The 18,542-nt window shown below is 46.1% G+C and overlaps 1 protein-coding gene across 6 annotated transcripts in view; it reads right to left on the reverse strand.

Annotated features, from left to right (window-relative positions):
* The window catches only part of XPO5 (exportin 5), a 32,037-nt gene that overhangs the window by 5,387 nt on the left and 8,108 nt on the right, over positions 1-18,542 (reverse strand). For 4 of the 6 annotated variants that reach the window (XM_080407994.1, XM_080407993.1, XM_080407991.1 and 1 more), the window contains 15 exons: positions 18,340-18,465; positions 18,012-18,102; positions 16,452-16,580; positions 15,569-15,684; positions 12,753-12,908; positions 12,313-12,354; positions 11,601-11,708; positions 10,057-10,256; positions 9,330-9,429; positions 8,250-8,431; positions 3,287-3,387; positions 2,079-2,175; positions 1,416-1,552; positions 698-795; positions 154-200 (listed from right to left, as the gene is read on the reverse strand). In XM_080407994.1, coding sequence (XP_080264120.1) covers positions 154-200; positions 698-795; positions 1,416-1,552; positions 2,079-2,175; positions 3,287-3,387; positions 8,250-8,431; positions 9,330-9,429; positions 10,057-10,256; positions 11,601-11,708; positions 12,313-12,354; positions 12,753-12,908; positions 15,569-15,684; positions 16,452-16,580; positions 18,012-18,102; positions 18,340-18,465 — 1,730 coding nt within the window. The remainder of the gene's footprint in view (positions 1-153; positions 201-697; positions 796-1,415; positions 1,553-2,078; positions 2,176-3,286; positions 3,388-8,249; positions 8,432-9,329; positions 9,430-10,056; positions 10,257-11,600; positions 11,709-12,312; positions 12,355-12,752; positions 12,909-15,568; positions 15,685-16,451; positions 16,581-18,011; positions 18,103-18,339; positions 18,466-18,542) is intronic. The other 2 variants (XM_080407995.1, XM_080407992.1) reach the window with 1 other exon arrangement.

Here is an 18,542-nt window from a genome sequence, read left to right on the forward strand (position 1 = left end):
CTGCCCAAGCACAGCAAATGAGTCACCATCAGAGTAAACAGTGTTTTCCAGCTCTCTGCTGTCAGGACTGTTCCCTGGGCAAAGGGCCACATATAAGACCAAAGCTCCATCCCACTCCCCATCTCCCCCTCGTATCAAGGTATGGACACTTACCAGAGCATGCTTCGCTGGTTGATCACCTGCCATTTCTGAGACAACCTCTGTTCAAAACAAAAGGGAAGATTCAATACCTTCCTAAGGAGCCATGCCTGACACAATGCAAAGAGGCTACACAGCTGATAGCAGCTCAAGAGCTTTTAACACAGCTCTCATGCCAAGTCCCATTTTGAATGGGGCAAGAACTGCCACCAGCTGTGCTGAAGATGCTGTGGCTGTGCTGGCTGTAAGAATCTGAGCGAGCTTTCAGGAAAAGGAGAGGACACAGGCAAAAAAAACCCAAAAACAAACCCACAAAAATTCTTAGGGCTGAAGGTCTGAGGAGCAAATGTTTGAATTCACAGCAAGGGGTGCTGTGCAACAGCCAGAGTTCAACGCACCATAAAAGCCCTCCCTGAACAGCATCAAAATCATTAAGCATTGAGGCTCTGCCCTGGTGTCTGCTAGCTTTGGAGAGACAGATGTCCTCACATGTTGCTGCCACCTGCTACAGGGAGTCTGGTCTGCCAAGGAGCCGGCATCGAACAAGCTGTTTTCTTACCATGTGCAGATAGGTAAAGAGTGGTCCCAGCATGGGGCATACAAGGGTTTCGTAGTATTCTGAAGGGCAGGAGAGTACCAAGGGCTTCACAAACACACCTGCATAGACTAGTTAAGGAAGAGATCCAGCACACATGGCCAGCTGCTAGGGAGACTGCAGCACACTGCCCGAACCAGTCCATTCCACTGGGAGGCCAAGCAACAGACACCCCAAAGCCCATCTTCTCACAGCCCTGAATTAACAAGTGTCATCTCTACGCTGCAAGAGCATGAAATATTCAGCCCCTTCCCCTGACAGTTCAGCTGAGAAAGCTGAGGGTACTAGCATCCTTTTCCCAGCTGTAAGACCGAATGTCCAGCCCTGGAAAGTGGGCTGGGAACTCCAGATGGCCTCCCACACAAGCACAAAGTCTAGTCAGACATCCTACTGCCAAGCCGCTACACTATCCAAGCCTCCTTGCCCCCTAGAAGGGACTACCCACCCCCCATGCGGAATCCAGGACCACATAATTCTTTGCGTTTACTCTCTCTGATCCCACTGCACTGCTGTTCCTGCTCATGCCCACCTAGGCTCACACCTCATCCACACCAGGCGTATCCCTGTTTGTTTACCTCCTCCATCACCCCTCTTTGGCTTGGCCATACTGAAAACGATGCAGGTTTTCAATTTATGTGTTCAAAGCCTCCCTAGCTGGCTGGAGACAGTGATGGAAGGATACGGAGCATGGGACGCAGTCTGTAATCAGGAATGTTGTTGAGGTTGATGAAAGCTGAGCTGAGGAGCTGGGTGGCAAGTCCCTCAACAGTGTAGAAATCCTGTTGCATGGAGGGGCCTGCATTTCCCAGGATGTGGAAACTTCAACAAAAAAACAAGTCAGTTGCAAGTCTGCTAGAGAATAGGTACTATGCCTCTGGTCTGCAAAGGTTACAAGTACTGTTATCTTGATATTAGATAGTTGCCATGTTCTTAAACAAATACTATAGAGGACATCTCTTTTTTTCTGGGGTACCTGCAGAGGGGACAATGAATTAAGCATTTAAGCACTAAAATGTACTTTCAAGTGCTGATGTATCCCAACACATGATTAAAAGTGGCAGAGAGTCAGACTAGGTCTGGGTATCAGATAAGTGCTCGATCCAACTACCTAACCGCAGAAAGGCTAAAATCAGATCCACATTTTGAGGTACTTTCTCCAGCGCCTGTGTTCCACATATATGCAGTAGGTTACAACCACTGAGTACAGTTCACAACTGCAGCTCGTACTTGGATATTATAGGATACAGCTCACATGAAGAGTCTTAACTCTAGAAGAAGTCAGCACCCAGCAATAGCCTACTGCTTCCGCTGTGCAATGGTGAATGGGGATTTCTGGTGCTCTTACCAGTTGTCGTAGAGAGTACAAAAGAAGCCCTGCATCCTTTCTAACACCGTTTTGTAAACAGGAGAGTCATAAAGCTCCAGCAGAGGCTGAGGTAGACCTGTGGGAATGAATAAGCTTCAGCTACATTGACAGAGCACGGTGTACCTTTAGAACATGCTGGGGAGGCCCCAGCCAACTTGTCAGCAGCGAGGGTCGACAAGATCAACACGCAGCCAAACGGGAAGAGGCACAGCAACCCTGGGGCAGAACCTCCCCTCAGAGGTAAGCCAAGTTCAGGTTGGCTGTACCCAGAGCAGAGGTGTTCCCAACTAAGGTTGTTATAGCCCCCTCATTTCTTCAAAGCAAAACTTACTGGAGCTATCAGAACCCAGTCAGGAGCAATGCTGACAGCTGTGCAGCTCCTCTAATAGCTCATCTCTACAGGTTTGTATTCATCTCTGTCAGGACACAAGCTACTGCTGAACTGTGATATTAAAAAATTTAGAGCAGAGATCAAGACCCTGTTGCTTTACATGCAGTGGTTCACCGACAGAGTTTGTAAGTCACAGAAAACAGGAAAAGGAAGCATCTCCTCATTTTACAGATAGGAAACGGGGATAAAGAAGACAAAGCAACTTCCCCAAAACATTTCACTATCAGAACCTGAAATTTCCAGACTCACGGTTTACACTTTATCCACAAAGCCACCCACTTCTGCTTGGCTGGAAAGGCTTGTGTTCACAAGCTCAAACCTGTTTTAAGACAGTTCCAGAAACCTCTTTCTAATACACTGTCTGGAAAAACGGGACAAAACCATACTGCAGGACCTGGTCTTACCCTCCAGGACAGGTCTCTGCACCAGCACTCAGGGATCCTGCTGGGAACCAATTCTGCTCAAAGGCAGACAACTACAGCAACACCAGCCTCTCCAGCCTGAAATGCCATGTTGCAGAGACCGCCACCCAGCTGGGATAAGCAGTTTGGTAGGGTACCCTTCACTTCATGCAGAAGAAGCCAATTGGTCTGTGACCAGTAACTTACATTAACTTCTTCATTTCAGCAGGTTTAAATCAGAGCTCAGCTACAACTACTACAAAGAAGCTGAGCTGCAAATACTACGAAGAAGCTGGCTCTCCAGCCCTCTTCACTTCCACTGCTATTGATGGACCACCACCTCAAACGCCTCTCAGAATCTGCCCACACATTCCTCCTGAAGAGAAGCCCCTTACCTAGGATGGCATTCTTCTCCACCTCCAGCATATCTAAGGCCTTTGCAAACGTTTCCCCCAGCCTAGCCACCATCTCCGGCTTGTAGAGATTGTTGTGAGTCCTGAAACAGAAGAGCACTTGGTTTATACTCATGTGGGTCAACCCTTTTTGCCCTTGACAGTGGGATCCTCTCCTTCAGCTTGTGAACCGCTCTTCTGAGGCAGATGATGAGGAAGGTGAGACCAAGCACGTGTGCATGGGATCCCCCTTCCCCACCTGCAAAAATATTGGGGAAGCTGACCCGACAGAGACATGGAGTGACTCCATCTCATGTCCCGAATCTCCTGGCTGCCCCTTCCACTTACTTCAGTTCACCCCACCCCTTGCAAGCACTGGCAGTAAAAACTCCCAGCAATTATCCAGTTGATGCTGGCAACAGCTTATTAGCTTGGCCAAAGGGATCAGAGAATGTATTTTAAAAACCGACAAGACACAGATTCTGTAATCTCAAAAGATCTTCCGCACCTAAGGCCCCTGCAGAGGGAGGGGCTGTATCAAGTCCAAAATACACACACTGCCCCCCAGGAATGGGTCACAGTCCCCAGAATGGCAGGTGGCATTGGAGGGACTCTAGGGAGAACATCAGTCCGATCAGATGTTACTCGTGGCAGACACATGTGCCCCCTGGACAACACATCCAGCTGGGAACAATTCCGCATCATCAGGAGGCGGCCACGGCTCCGTGCGGGACACCAATTCAGCCACGGGTGGCTGGTTCTTGCCATCCAGGCCAAAATGGGTCCCCTCTTAGCCAGGGTACTGACACTCAGAGCTGGACTCGGCAGGGGGTGTCTCTCTCACCTACCTCTCTCCTTTGAGACCTCAGACCTCCACTCTGGGTGTCGCCAGCTGCACACAGCACAAATCCTGCAGCCTCCTCCAAAACTGCAATGCCATTGTACCTGCTGCTAGAGGTGATCAAGGGCAACTCAGTATCTCCCCCTAGAGCAGCGTTTCCCAAAGCAGGGGGTACATGGGAATGGCTGGGGGAAGGGAGCGCGGGCAGACCTCAGTATGTTCTCCAGAGTCTCAGCTTTCACTCATGTCTTAATGATTTAATTTTACTTTGTTTTGAAGGTCTATGTTCACAATCCTGGCAACCCCGATGCAGTGACGTCTGCCTGAGTTTGCCGAGAGCCTGAGTTAGCTCCGAAATGGCAGCTATCCCATTTCTCTCTGCAAGCGTTAAATACTTCCCTGCTCACTGCACGTGAGGAAGGCAAGTATGTAAGTTTCTTATGAAAGAGCTACACAAATGACTTCTTAATGACTCATACTCTCATTCTGGGCTGGATCTAACACCATGCAACAGGCCTCAAAGCGGGCACAAGCTGGTGTTACTTTCCCAAGAGGGGCCAGGGAGCAGCCCAGCCTCCACAGAATTTTGGATAATGTTGTTCCACTGACTCAAACCCCCCTGCATTTCTGCTTGAGGCTATCCCGAAACCTAGCTACTAAAGTAATTCCCTCTTGTATGTCTCCTGCCTGCTCCGTGCCAGTGTTGGCTTTGCCTCATGCTGGGCAGAAGGGCAGTGGGGCGAACCCGAGGACTGTGGAATTGCAGTGGTGAACCTTGAAATCCCACTGCTCTAACCCCAGCAGGATGGGCCAGACATTCACATACTGAAGCTGTGATCATGGTCCTTAGTTGTTTCAGAGTCCTTGAAGCATTTTCTAAAGTTTGACAGTTGGGAGGGCAGATGTTCGCTCACAGGCTGATCTCCCTTAATTAATACTTTAGACAGGTCCCAGCAGTAACAAAGATAAAATGGCTAATCAGCTGTTCCCTATGGGAGTCAAAAAAGCATCCAACAGCCCTCATACACAAAGATGTAGCCCGTAGGCATGTTCATGTTCTCAGCAGTGAGCAGCACTCCTGGGCATCCCACACATGGGAAAAAAAAATTCAAGAGACATTTATGCTTTAGAAAAGACAAGCAAAGGATATGGCAGGACCTGGGGGATTTTCAGCGATGGTCGCAGCTCTGCTGGAAAGAGGGTCTGATGCCTAGAAAGATGAACTTCAAGGCCAGAAGATGAGTCCTTTAGGACAATTCATGCCTGAAGAATCTTTATCCAAAGCGGGAGCCGTCTACAATGAAAATGCCTACAGCATCCATGTCTAATCAACAATTCTTTCACCAGATTTAATGCCTTAGTAATGTCAGCATCTCATCAAGAGGAGTTCCAAAATAGCCTTTGTCCATGCAAAGCATTTGCTGAGCCTGACCAGTCCATTTGTAACAAAACACGACCAAATCCCACCACAATAAAGGTGCTGCATCTATCAGTTCATGCAGCTACTGACTCCAGAAATGCGCCTTTATCTAAAGGTGGCTGCAGATCATTATTTCAGTTTAAATTCAGGAGAGAACAATTAAGCCAGAAGCTAGAAAGCACCTAGGTGAAATGAGGTACCACAGAAGACAGGAGAATCATCGCCCAAAAAGCTGCAAGCAGTGATTAACAAAGCAACCTCAAAGTAATTTGGTAACTACAGCTACCAAGACAGAGACAAATATGGGTAGGCACAAAAGGATGCCACTCAAAACTACCTTATTTCTCCCTTGATACCTGGACTCCCTCTCATTCCTCTTGGCTATTTGGTCTCATCCATGACCTACCTTCAAGCTACTAACCCTGGCAAAGACTCAATAGATTAACAGCTTCCACTGCTTCTGTCTGCAAACACAGCAGAAGAATGCCATACAGTATCAGAGAGCAACAGACCCGACTGCTCAGCCTGCAGAACGCCCCTTTTTTGCATGCTGGTGCCTGACTTGGTGCTCAGTTCAGCTGCTCAGAAGGATGTGTGCTGCTCCTACTTCAGTTCTGCTCACACAGTAACCAATACAACCTGTGAGGACTTCCACATCCGATTCCTGCATAAGCACATGAGCAACACTGGACCTTGCTCATCCCCCCGGAAAGCTGCCTAATGGCATACAGCTAAGAGAAGATCGATCCCCAAGTAGTAACACAATCACATTCCTGAAGACATCCTCAACACAGGCAGTTTTCCTGCCAGCCAGCCTTCCTCATATCTCTGTACCTCCTGCCTGCTGACAGGCTGCCACAGATTCTGTATTCTCTTCTGTAATCCATACTAAAGAGGGCTTGAGGAAGCAGTACATGGAAAAAGCACTCAAAGCCAGCAAAAAACACACCAGAAGCCCCAGCTTCTCCAGAAAGACGTAAGCATCATCAGCATTTGCACTGAACAACTATAAGCTTGCAGTTGTCACACATAGAGGCCTCTACACCCAGCAGCAGCCAGGAAAGGTATGAGGTGGAGAATCTACTGCTCTTAACACATCACTCATCGGTTCTTGTTGGAGTATCCAGCCTTAAAAAAAAGCCTCGATACCCGAGTGAACAACAGGCCATTCCACGTATGTCACTACTATGCACTCAGAAAATATCTTGGACTGCAGGGGAGATGCTCAAACAATGCAGATGCATTACCTCACAAACAGCCAGGGAGCCTCTTCCTTTACGTAGATGGGGAAGCACTTGGCAATAGAACATAGCTCATGCGTTTTCCTGGAGGTGGCAAACAAGCGGGCACAGAATTTCTGCTTTTTTACAGGGAGTGATAAGAATTGGACAGTAAGTTTTCCTAAGCTTGCTGTAACTGCGATCCTAAGTGTTTTTAATAATGCCTGAGTTCTGGCAAGAACAGTGATTGCACAAGCAAAAAGTCTGCCTATTTCAGCCTGTTCAGACCTTGGGCACTGGTTTAGTTGGTCTGCCACAACACTGAGCGTGTGCCAGGCTCTGGAAGAAATGGCAGGAGGCTACTTCTACTCAGGCAACTCTACCCAGCCTCTCCCAAAAGCTCATCGATAAGATCTTCAGCCTTCCAGGATAAAAAGCAGAATTACTTCAAGCACAACTCTGTGGCCCTAACAAGATGGTACAACCCTGCTCACTGGCCAAAGTGCCGCCTGCTGTGCTACACAGAGCTCTGTGACGAAAAGCACCGCTAGGGCAGGCCATGACAATACATGCTTGTCCTACCAGCCCAGCATGTTGCTTCCCACTGGAAGCAGCGGCCCTGACCTCAGCGACTACCAAACATACCTGACGAGACAGAGCTCGAGTAATAGGGCCCCTTTCCTGAAAGACCTGGGAACTGAAAAATCTAAGCGGATCTCAAAATACTGTTTCCCAGCAGGCTCCTGCCAAGGACAGAGCCTCATGTTTTAAAGTACGTAACATGTAGCATTATCTCACAAAATTGCCCCATAAGCCTGGCAAAATCCCAGTGTCAGCAGTTACCCTGAGACAGATTCCTCCTTTATTATTCTGGGAACTGTTATTCAGGATTCCCCTTCTCTGCCTTCTCTTGCTCCCTCCTCTGGCTGCCCCAGATGTACACACCACCAGTGACATGCAGAGAGGCACTGCAAGGTAGCAACAGCCTGAGAGTATGCATCCACTGATTTCAATAGCAGACAGTGCTTCAGGAGGCTGGTGTTCGTGTTCAGCAAAACCAGCTTAATTTGACACTGAAGAGAGAACAACACAAACAGGATGCGATGAGAGCTGGGACTGCCCTGGTGGTGACTGGAGAGGTGGCCTTGTAGGGACTGAGGGCAGAGCAGAGATATTAGTCTAGAAATGATTAACTGGGTGGCAGACTTATAGCAGTGGAGGTGGGGGAGGCAACCCCAGCCCAAGCTCCCATTGGCTTTGATGGACTCTTGTAGGCCAGGCCAATCAACATTCAGAAGGCTCCAGTTTCCCCAGTGCCATTCCCCACTGTGAACAGTCAGGAACAGTACTTGGGCACCTGCACCAGCCTGTGTTCCCGCTGGCTTCGCTGGGAGAACATGCTCTGAGCATTCCATGTATTTATCACAGTTTGGCTTTCCGAGATTCTTAAGTCAACATAAATGATTTCAAGTCAACTTGACCCACCTTATAAGAGCAAGTAAATTGTCGAGAAGCTTCAGGACCTGCTCAGTGCAGGGATTACGGTAGATTGGACTTCCACTGGGCATGTATCCCACCAAGAATCCTCCAGCTTTTGCCTCTTCAGTAGCAGCAGGCCAACGAGCTCTTTTCACAACTCCCAGAATGGTGTACACACAAAAGCTTATCTGCAGCAAGAGATGTGGAGAGTTTATTAGCCACAGCACAACCTGAATAAACAGGTTTCCAGAGAACCCCAACATCATCCCACCTCAAAGGGAATGCTCTGCAGTGAGCCTAATCTGGTGACAGGAACAAACTCTGGTGGGTTTGCTGCCAAGAAAATCGGCAAACGATCGTGCCATGTTCCGTCACCTTCAGTGGCCCTCAGCCATGGCAGGACAGCCTAGGAAAACTCGCTGTCACACAAAGCATCAACGCATAGTCTCATGAGTATGCAAGCAACCAGGTAGGTCATCCTGTAAAAGGAAGGGTCTACACTATCAGTTCCTCATCTCCTTCATGGGCTGGCATGGATGTAGAGATCTGTGATGACACAGTGGTCAAACTGCATTAGGCCTGAATCACAAGCACAGCTCTGTGGACTGCATTTCAGTGTCTTCTACAGACCTAAAAGACAGCAACTCTGTTTGCAGTCTGTCCATGAAGTGAAGGCATTTTAGTAACAACTCCAACAACACGAATCTCCTTGGATGAATTTTAATTCTATTCGATGCTGCACCTTCCACAGTGCCTGGCTCAAAAAGCACAATTCACTGCACATTTCCAAAACTCATATAAACCACTTGCTTCTCCAAAACCAAACACTGCTACATAAAAAGCAGGGAATAGCATGCTTCACTCTGCTGAATAATCTGGTTTTGCATGGCCTACATGCTCATTGCTGTAGCTTAAAGAGGCAAAAGGCAGCCTGTTCTTCTGCAATGAGAAAGACTTACTGATCGACACCCTAAAGAAGTAGATGATCAGGAGAGATCTTGTGTGTAACCACAGCAGAAACAGGGGATCGAAGGAAGCAAGCTTCACCTTGATAAGGATTACACCTCTCCTGGTAATGATACTCACTCTAGAGCGGTTCAGGCCACTAGGATCTTCTAAGACTGGATCAGCAATTTTGTTGTCTGCACCCACATAGGAGATAAAGGCTTCAGGATCTGAGAGGACTCTGGCAGCAGCAAAAGACAGCAATGGGGATTTGAATGGGCGTTTGAACCAGGGAATTTGAGCAGAGCTTTGCACTGGCAATAAAAATCTTAACAAATACAGAGCAGGCTAGAGAGAGTAGCTAGTGCTCCACACTGGATATGGGAACATGATAAAAAGCACTAGACACATGTGTACTCTCCAGACATCTCGTGCTCTTGGGCCATGGGGAGCTAAAACCTTTGAATGTCTTATGAAGATAGCCCTGCTGGGAAAACTTTTGTGCATGCCCAGATGCCAAGGGCTGCAGGACACCTCAGCTTTCACAAGGAAAGCTCAGCTTCCTAGCTTCTCCTTAAGATGGATAAAGACATCTTTTATTTCTCATTTTCTGCAAATGCTAGGAAGCGTGCTGGGAAGTGCTCCTCTATCACCTTAAAGAATTTTTACCTAGCAATTTTTAACGAACAGCATTTAGACTCAGTTGGCAGTTTCTGAACTGTGGGAGAGCTATTACCACGAAGACCGCCCAGAGCACAGGCGATCATGAGGCACCCCACCACCCTCACCTGGTTTGTGCATTTCCTTATTGCGCATGACATCACCTCTGCAACACCTCCAGCTCAAAGCTCAGAAAATGACCCCATACCTCTGCATTTCTGGGGAGAGCCATAAGCCAGCAACAGGAGCCATGAGCTCCTCCAGGAAAGCTTTCTGCCGCTCATAGTCCTTGAACTGGTTGCTGATGAGGACGAGGGCCTCCATGAGAGCACACTTCTCCATCTGCGTCAGAAGTAGCTCATTGGAGAGCAGCTGCTTCACGTGGTTGTACAACATCTCAAAGTTTGGCTAGAAAACACATCCGAGTGGAAGAGTGTCATGCATTTGGTGTGGAGGGTGGCCACTGGGAGAGGCAGCGCTGGGGAGTACTGTACTATGCAGAACAGCTGGAGGAGCATGTCCAAGTTACCTTTTCTCTACATAGCCATCTCCTTCTCAGTCTCTAGTTTCTCTGAATGCCCAGTCTAAAAGAACCTTTTTTCTTCCCTACTCCTCTATCGCCACCCTGCATCCAGCTTACTTTAGTCTCTAGAGTGATTAAAATAAGCAGAGGAAATCTCTCGTTTTTCCAGGCGGTGATATCCCTTACAGCAGTGTCACACCTCAAAATAGTTCTGGTTTTATTTGCGCACAGAAAGTACCTCGCTCCTTTGGCTCCCAAGTGCCAGACTTAGGACTCTTCCATCTCTTTGCTCACAACTAGGCTAATAATTATTCATATGGTTATCACCATCTCCACAGGAATAGCTTAGTTTCTTTCCTACCTATTCTAGCCACAACCATGTCTTCCAGTAACTCTGCATAAGCACTAGCGATCACCCCCTTCAGCACAGTCATCTGAACGTATTTTGGGACAGCTCTGGGCCCTTGACTCTCCCAGTGAGGATGTTTGGCTGGCCATGGAAAGAGAGCTGTAGTTCAACAGCCAGTAGAGTGGGGCCATAGACAAACCCTCTCGTTCTTAGCAGCTATTGCAGAATGCAAACTGGAACCCCTAACGTACCATCCTCAAAAAAGTCTTTGTTTAAAGTAGCAATGACCTATTGCGCTCCCATAATCCTAGAATCACCCCACACGTAACCACCACCAAAGAAAGCAGTTCAGAGCTACACATATTGCATGCAGGCTGTTTAGGTCAGCAACACCAAACACAACACTGGCTCACAGGTTTTAAATGTGTTTGATTCTTCTAGTCTCCTCAAGCTAATCCTGAAAAATCCTTTTGCTCCTACATTCTGCTAAGTAACAGAAGAAAGTCTGGAGATTAATCATTACTGGCATCTTCAGCTAAGGAATCAATTGAGACCACCACAAGTGATAAAAATGGAAATTCAGCAAGCATTCTCATAAAATGAATCTAGCGCTGCTTGTATCTTCCTCATCACTCCTTTTGCATTTAACTCACTACCTTTTCCTTTAACTTATCACTTCACAATTCAACTCTTCTGGCCAAAACTTTTTCAGGGCCTGGGGGGAAGAAGGGACATGCAGGGAATAAAATACTTTTCCATTTGCAAGCAGGAATATTTCTTGGAAGAGAACCTGAGGCTGTAGCCAAGGAAGCTGAAGATCCCACAAAATCCAGCTGAAATAGAGGCAAGACTCTTCATGATAAGAGTTGCATTTACATACCAGGACAAGCTGAGGGTAATCTCGACACATCTTTATGATTGAGGAGCATGCATGCCTTCTCACATTCTTCACTGCTCGAGTTCTAGGAGCCTGGACAGACATAACAAACTTCAATGCAACAAAACAAAAGTTCAGACAAATGCAGGGTATCTTCAAGAGACAAATGCATTACATACAGTTTTCTGCACTGTTGACTACTGATCAAAAAAGTATTTCCACACCCCCCACCCCAAACAAGCATGTAACAACCAAATTTCCTCTGGAGCGGTAGCTAACTCAAGAAGCCTATGTTCAAACAAGCTGTACTCCAGAGGCAAGAATATCATAGATCTCAATATTTCAAGACTCCAAGCACTCCCTGGCTAGCTGGCAGCTTTATAGCCATCCCTCACGGCCACACATACCAACTACTGAAGAATACCCGCAGCTAATGAAAGGATTTCATTACGCTAAGGAAGGCCAGCACACACCAGGGGACTAAGTGCACTGGCCTTCGGCCATGCTTGTGGCTTTCCAAGTTTGTGAGCCAAAGCTTATTAGGCTACGTCCACCAAGAAGAGATCAGCTATATCTAGACTTCCCAGCCCCTTCCAGGAGCAAACTATACTTGGGAAGCCTACTACAACAGTCTTCAGACTCAGCACACTCTCAAACAAGAGTATGATTTGATCCAACTTCTATAGCTCATTAGTAGATAATAATTCAGACGTACCTTACTTTCTTCTATAACTTCAAAGGTAACTGAAGCAAACAGCTGTGAGAAAAGGGAGGAAAAATCCAAAAACTCACATCATTTGTTAATATCTAGCGCACACATGTGTTTTGAGCTCAAGGAATAGATCGTAAGGCTTTAGTACAATTTTATTAAAGTCAGTAAAGTCGAAAGATGAATCATCAGTACAACAAGGCCTTGAAATAAAACATGTTTAGTGGCCAGAGCGTGTATTTAACGTTAAGGCTAGGAACTGCAAAATTTGTGTTATCTGACATTGTTTCTTCTTGAACGAGAATCAGTCTCAGTTTTTCCCATCTTTAACATGAAGGATAATCCTTCCTTGACAGTAACATCACGAGGATCAACTCCTGCAGTTTAATACAAGGGCCTTGCACCTGAAAAAGCCTACCTGATTTTTGCAGTCTGCAAGTACCTACCTTGGAAAGTACTTGCGGTAGGTATTCTGGTCGGTAAGTGACAAATGGGAAGAGAGCAGAGACATTGGTGAGCACACAGGACAGGATGAGAGGATCCTTTGTTTCAAAGTTAAGGACCAGTTGCAGCAGATCTATGCCATCATTCACTGGGATTTCCTACAAAGGTAGCAAAGGGAAAGGAGGAAAGAATAAAGGAGGCAACACTCAGTACTTCAGCCTGTAGCACATCCTACAACTCCTAGAGCTAAGCCATGGAGCTGCTGCTATCATATCAGGCCTTTCGGCTGAACACAGCTGTTCTCAAAGCAGAAGGAACAGCAGCAGAAACCTCAGTTTAACTGTGCACTTGCATGTGCACTTGCTGAGGGGAAAAAGGCCCGCAGCACTGCCATTGATGGCAGGGCAGTGGTGAGATGTCAATCTGAAGTCCCCATACAATTGCTTGAACCTCTGGGAAAGGCCAATTTCCTCTCTCAGTTTGGCTCCCAGTTTTCCTCTTGACTCTGTCCAACAGATTCCATCCCAACTTTATCAGCCCATATAATTACTTTACTGTGATCAGAATGATGAACTAAAGTGCTTAAGCAGCCTAATGTAATAAAAAAATCAAGTCAGTCTACATAAGGCCAAGAAAACAAACGCTTTCCTTCTGATTTGCCTGCTGTTGAACAGAAAGCAGAGACAAATTGCTTCTGATCTCCTCCTGCCCAAGCATGAGTTTCTCTGATTTAGTTAAAAGTTTTTTTTTTAAAATATTAATCTAATCAGGGGATAATTAAGAAGAATAAATTTAGGAAATTTCCGCTTAAGCAGTTGTCCTCATTTTGGCTGAGGTAAGAGTAAATTTTCTTTTCAGTGGCTGGTACAAGTAGCTTTCGGTGTAGCTGCCGTGAAGGAGGAAGCTAAGCACCTTGCCTGGTCTCTCCAGAGGACCCTTCTATTGTGGGGCTGCTGAAGGTCAAAGAACAACAGGTGCTGATCGCTACCAAAATGGTGCGTTGGCGGCAATACCACACCAACTAAGACTCCCTGATTTTTATCCATAAGCTTAGAGCCAAGGAGTGATCAACAGGACCTGCTCAGCCTTTCATAGCCCCACGTGGCCACTGCAATAGTCTAACAGAGTGGAGACTAACAGTAGGCTATCAAGGCCCACATGAACTCACGCTGCTGTGGAGTGCTGCCATGCCAGACATGCTGGAAGTGCAATATGAACTGGAGTCAAGGGCAGCCCGCTGGTGTGCCACTATCGGTACCGCAAATGCATTTTTCTCAATCTCTTTGGCAGCGGAGTGCAGACCATAGTTCCCTTTCACTTGGAGAGATGTCCAATACACCTGGAATTGACTGCACAGTGGTGAAAACACAGCCCTACCATCTGCCATGGACTAACCCAGGCTGTGCTGGAAAAGGGTGAAGCTCTAGAACACATGCAATATATTGATGACATTGTATGGGGCAATACAGCAGAAAAAATTTTGAGAAATGGAAAAAAATAGTCCAAATCCTTCTGAAAGCTGGTTTTGCCATAAAACAAAGTAAGGTCGAGGGACCTGCACAGGAGATCCAGTTTTTGGGAATAAAATGGCAAGATAGACATCATGAGATCCCAATGGATATGATCAAAAAAATAACAGCTATGTCTCCACCAACTAATATGAAAGAAACTCGGGCTTTCTTAGACACTGTGGGTTTTTGGAGAATGCACGTGCCAAATTACAGTCTGACTGTAAGCCTTCTCTATCAAATCACCCAAAAGAAGAATGATTTCAGATGGGGCCCTGAGCAATAACAAGCCTTTGAACAAATTAGATGGGAGGTAGATAGTTTAAGCAGTAGCCCTTGGACCAGTCTGGACAGAGCAAGACGTAAAAAATGTACTCCACACTGCAGCTGGGGAGAATGGCCCTACCTGGAGCCTCTGGCAGAAGGCACCAGGAGAGACTCAAGGTTGACCCTTAGGCTTTTGGAGTCGGAGATATAGAGGATCTGAGGCTCGCTGTACTCCAATTGAAAAAGAGATACCAGCCATTTATGAAGGGGTTCAAGCTGCTTCAGAAGTGACTGGTACTGAAGCACAGCTCCTTCTGGCACGCTGGCTGCCAGTGCTGGGCTGGATGTTCAAAGGGAGGGTCTCCTCTACACATCACACAACTGATGCCACGCAGCCTGGACAGCTGTCTGAACTAGCCAAAGTGATATCCATACCATGGAACGTCATGCTGACTAGTATGTATCAACTGGGAGCTGGCTGGGGCTTAGCAACTGCTGCTCAAGGACTGGCTGTGCACTGGTGAGCAGCTGGTGAGCAACTGTATTGTTGTATTCCTCTCTCCCCATTTCACTGTAATGGTTACTATCGTATTTCCTTTTATTTCACTTATTAAATTGTTCTTATCTCAACCCACGAGTTTTACCTTTTTTCCCTCATTCTCCTTCCCACCCCACCAGGGCAGTGGGAGGAGTGAGTGAGCGGCTGTGTGGTGCTTAGTTGCTGGCTGGGGTTGACCACGACAGCAGCGCTCTCCTCCCCTAGCCAGGCACTATGTCAAAGCGTGCCACCTAAGCACTCTCCTGCGACTTCTCACGGCATAGTGTCCAGAACCAAGACATGCCGAGAGTAAACCAGGATGAGTTTGGTCCCACCTAAAGAAGGGTCATTACCCCTTATGAGAATCACTCGCCGAACAATCTGTGTTTCTGCATGGAGGTAACCAGTTATTACAAACTTTTCAAGAACAACATAGCTGAAAAAAACCAGTCACGTCAACCCAGAACAAGCTACGAGAGCAAGTGAGAGCATTTGATACACATACGTCTTTATCCAGGGTTCGAAACATCTGGCTGATGACACTCTCTGAGAAGAAGGTCATGGCATCCCACTGCACAAATGATGGTGAGAAGATGGAGCAGAGACCTTCGCCCGTCTTAGCTGAAAGGAAGAGAACACTGGAGGTCTCACCATGCTCCTCCCTGCATGCACAACAGCAGGCTAATAAGCTCCCACACTGCAACATCTCGGCACTCAACAAGTATTTTGGTCACACAGCTCTCCCCACAGCTGCCTAGCAGGGACGCGCTGGGAGCAGTTATGGTACCAGCACGTGATTTGCCTCATTCAAATGAAGGCTCCCGAGACCTAAGTCTGACCTTCGAGATACCACAGGGAACAACACCAACAAGTCACAGAAGGGAAAAGAAAAGGTGGGAGACCACATGCCCAGACTCAGCTCTGCAGGCAAGACTGCCCTCGGTGTGACTTTGCAGAGCACCAAGTGGCCTTCCTTCACAGGCAGAAAGCAAAAAAGTGACTGACAGAGGGATTTGCCAGGCAGACAGAACTTCCCTGGACAAAAATAATCAATACGTTACAGAGATAACAGGACCCAAAAAATTATAAAAAGGTATCAGAAGGATAGCTGCATCTGTTTTGCAGAGAAACTCGAGGGAAGGAAATGATGAGCCAGGGGCTTTACATCAGCTATTCCATAGGTAAGACTGTAAAGAGTTAAATTTGGGGACAGGTGGGTTTGATTTGATTTTGCTTTTAACTTGCAAAGACCTTAAAAGCCTGAGAATCTAGTGTTGAGTCTTGGCTCCCCCTTGAAAAAAGAAGAAAAGAAAAAGGCAAAAATGTTTCTTCTTGGCTTGAATTAAAAAACAAATCCCATATCCCTACTTTTTTTTCAGGTCACTTACAGTTCATGGGTCCAGTATCGACAGGAGCTGTGAGTTGGTACTTCAGCCATTCACCAGCCATTTGGAAGCCAGTTCGAGGGTCCAGACGACAAGCCATCCTCATCACCTCCCCTTGCTGGGCTCGGAAAGCTGCAGTGAAAAAAATCAGACACCATGCAACAAGCTAATGCCGCAAATGCTCCCTACCCCAAAGCTCACCTGCAGCTTTGCAGACCTGGGAACATTATGGACTCTGGCAATAGCTCAGTAAGCTCAGATACACAGTGAGTAACCTAGGTGTAACAGGATGGGCAATTTTTGAAGCAATTTAAATGGACTAAAAAATGCTGGATTAACATAATAAGTGCAATTAAAATGCAACATAAATTATGAAAATCTATGCTAAACCAAGATTTACTACAATTATGCCTCTATTTTTCATACAAAAAAATACTTCAAACTGTATGTTTTCTCCTTACAAAGCACCTTGAGATACTGAGAAAAACAGCATTAGATAACCACCACTTCCTTCATCTAAACACGCTTTTTCTACATTATTCAATTTTATCAATTTATTCTTAATCAACTTACTAATTTTCTAGTCTGACAAACTAATGTGAACTTGAAAAAATGCAAAGTAGCCTTGTTTTTAATTTCAAACATATTAAAAGCAAAGCACATAACAGGAATTTCATTTGTTCCAAAATATTCCAATACATGACCACACAAAAGAGTCAGCTCTGCTGACTACAGATGCAAATTGCATGGTTTAAAAAAGTTGGTTTATCAACTAATTTTGTGTTTCAAATCAGTTTTATTTTCTTATATATGTAATACCTTCAATATAATTTAACTCCCTAAAACTATTTCAAATTCTGTCTTTGTGCATTTAGCTACTTTTTGATTTCCAACTGAACATTTATTACAGTAAGTAAAAAATAAACTATCTAATAGGCAATAAAAAAAAAATGCAACAGAGTCTTCAAACAGAAATATAAAAAGTAAGAATTTAAGTATCTTCCCAGGCACCAAGTGAGTACCAAACTATACCAGCCACTGAGAACCAACCTCAGTTTGGGGATGTAAAATACAAAGAAAAAATAAAATTATTAATATCCAGGGGTTCCTGTTTGCTGGTTTGAGGTCAAGATTAAATTTGGCTATTTTAATTACTTGTTTCTAGCTATTGGTACTGAACCAGAAGCTTCTTAGCAGGGCCAAGACAGATTTTCTTTCTGGAATGACATTTAAAGTCATTTGTAAGCTGCCTTCCCCTCCGAACCTAAGCCATGACTAGAGGCTGTTTCATTTTGTCCTCTAGGTGACCAAGAGGCACATTTTCTTTGACACTAGGTAGCAAATGCTACTAGGACACCTACCTGGCCAGCAAGCAAAATAATAGTAAAAACTAAGTAAAATGAAACACCTGAGCTGCCACAAATTATTTCACTCCAAGATTCAGGCTGAAAGCCTCAAATGGAAGCTGCCAAGTCAAAATGTTAGGCTCCAAGCTCAGGCAGCAACTGAAACTAAGACGAAAGTCAGAAACAACAGCATCCATACAGGATGAAGGCAACTTACAGTTGAAGAAGGCATTGAAGTCCTCATCACTGTCAAAATCAAAGCGGGAGTATTCACAGCTGGGGCTGTCTGTTTTAGAGGGAAAGCCCACCTGGAGACAGAGCAGACAAGGTCAGGAAGGAAGAGAAGACACCCATCACAGCTAACACCAGGTTCAAGGAGATGAAGACTAAAGGCAAGGAGCAGACATTAAAATACTGATAGAGCCATTTGCTCAGCAGCCTGGAGATCATGGCAGACAATAAAAATGCAGCGTCTCCCCCAGGATCCACAGGCCACGTTAACCTAGGCACCTTCTCATACCTGTCTGGCTGCAGCTCCCACATACCTTCACTAGGTTGGTCATAGATGCACGGAGATACTTAGGAATCATAGCCAGCAACAAGGGGTCACGAGACAGAACTTCATGCCTGAAGAGGGCTCCCCATGTGATCTGGGTGGAAGAGCGTAGAAACTGGAGGGAGAAGAGAGAAAAGGATTTCAGTGCTAGAATCTTTACTGCTAACATTAAGTGTTTCTATCAGAAGGCAA

The sequence above is a fragment of the Falco punctatus genome, assembly GCF_963210335.1.
Source record: "Falco punctatus genome assembly, chromosome: 12".
In the NCBI taxonomy this organism is placed as follows: domain Eukaryota; kingdom Metazoa; phylum Chordata; class Aves; order Falconiformes; family Falconidae; genus Falco; species Falco punctatus.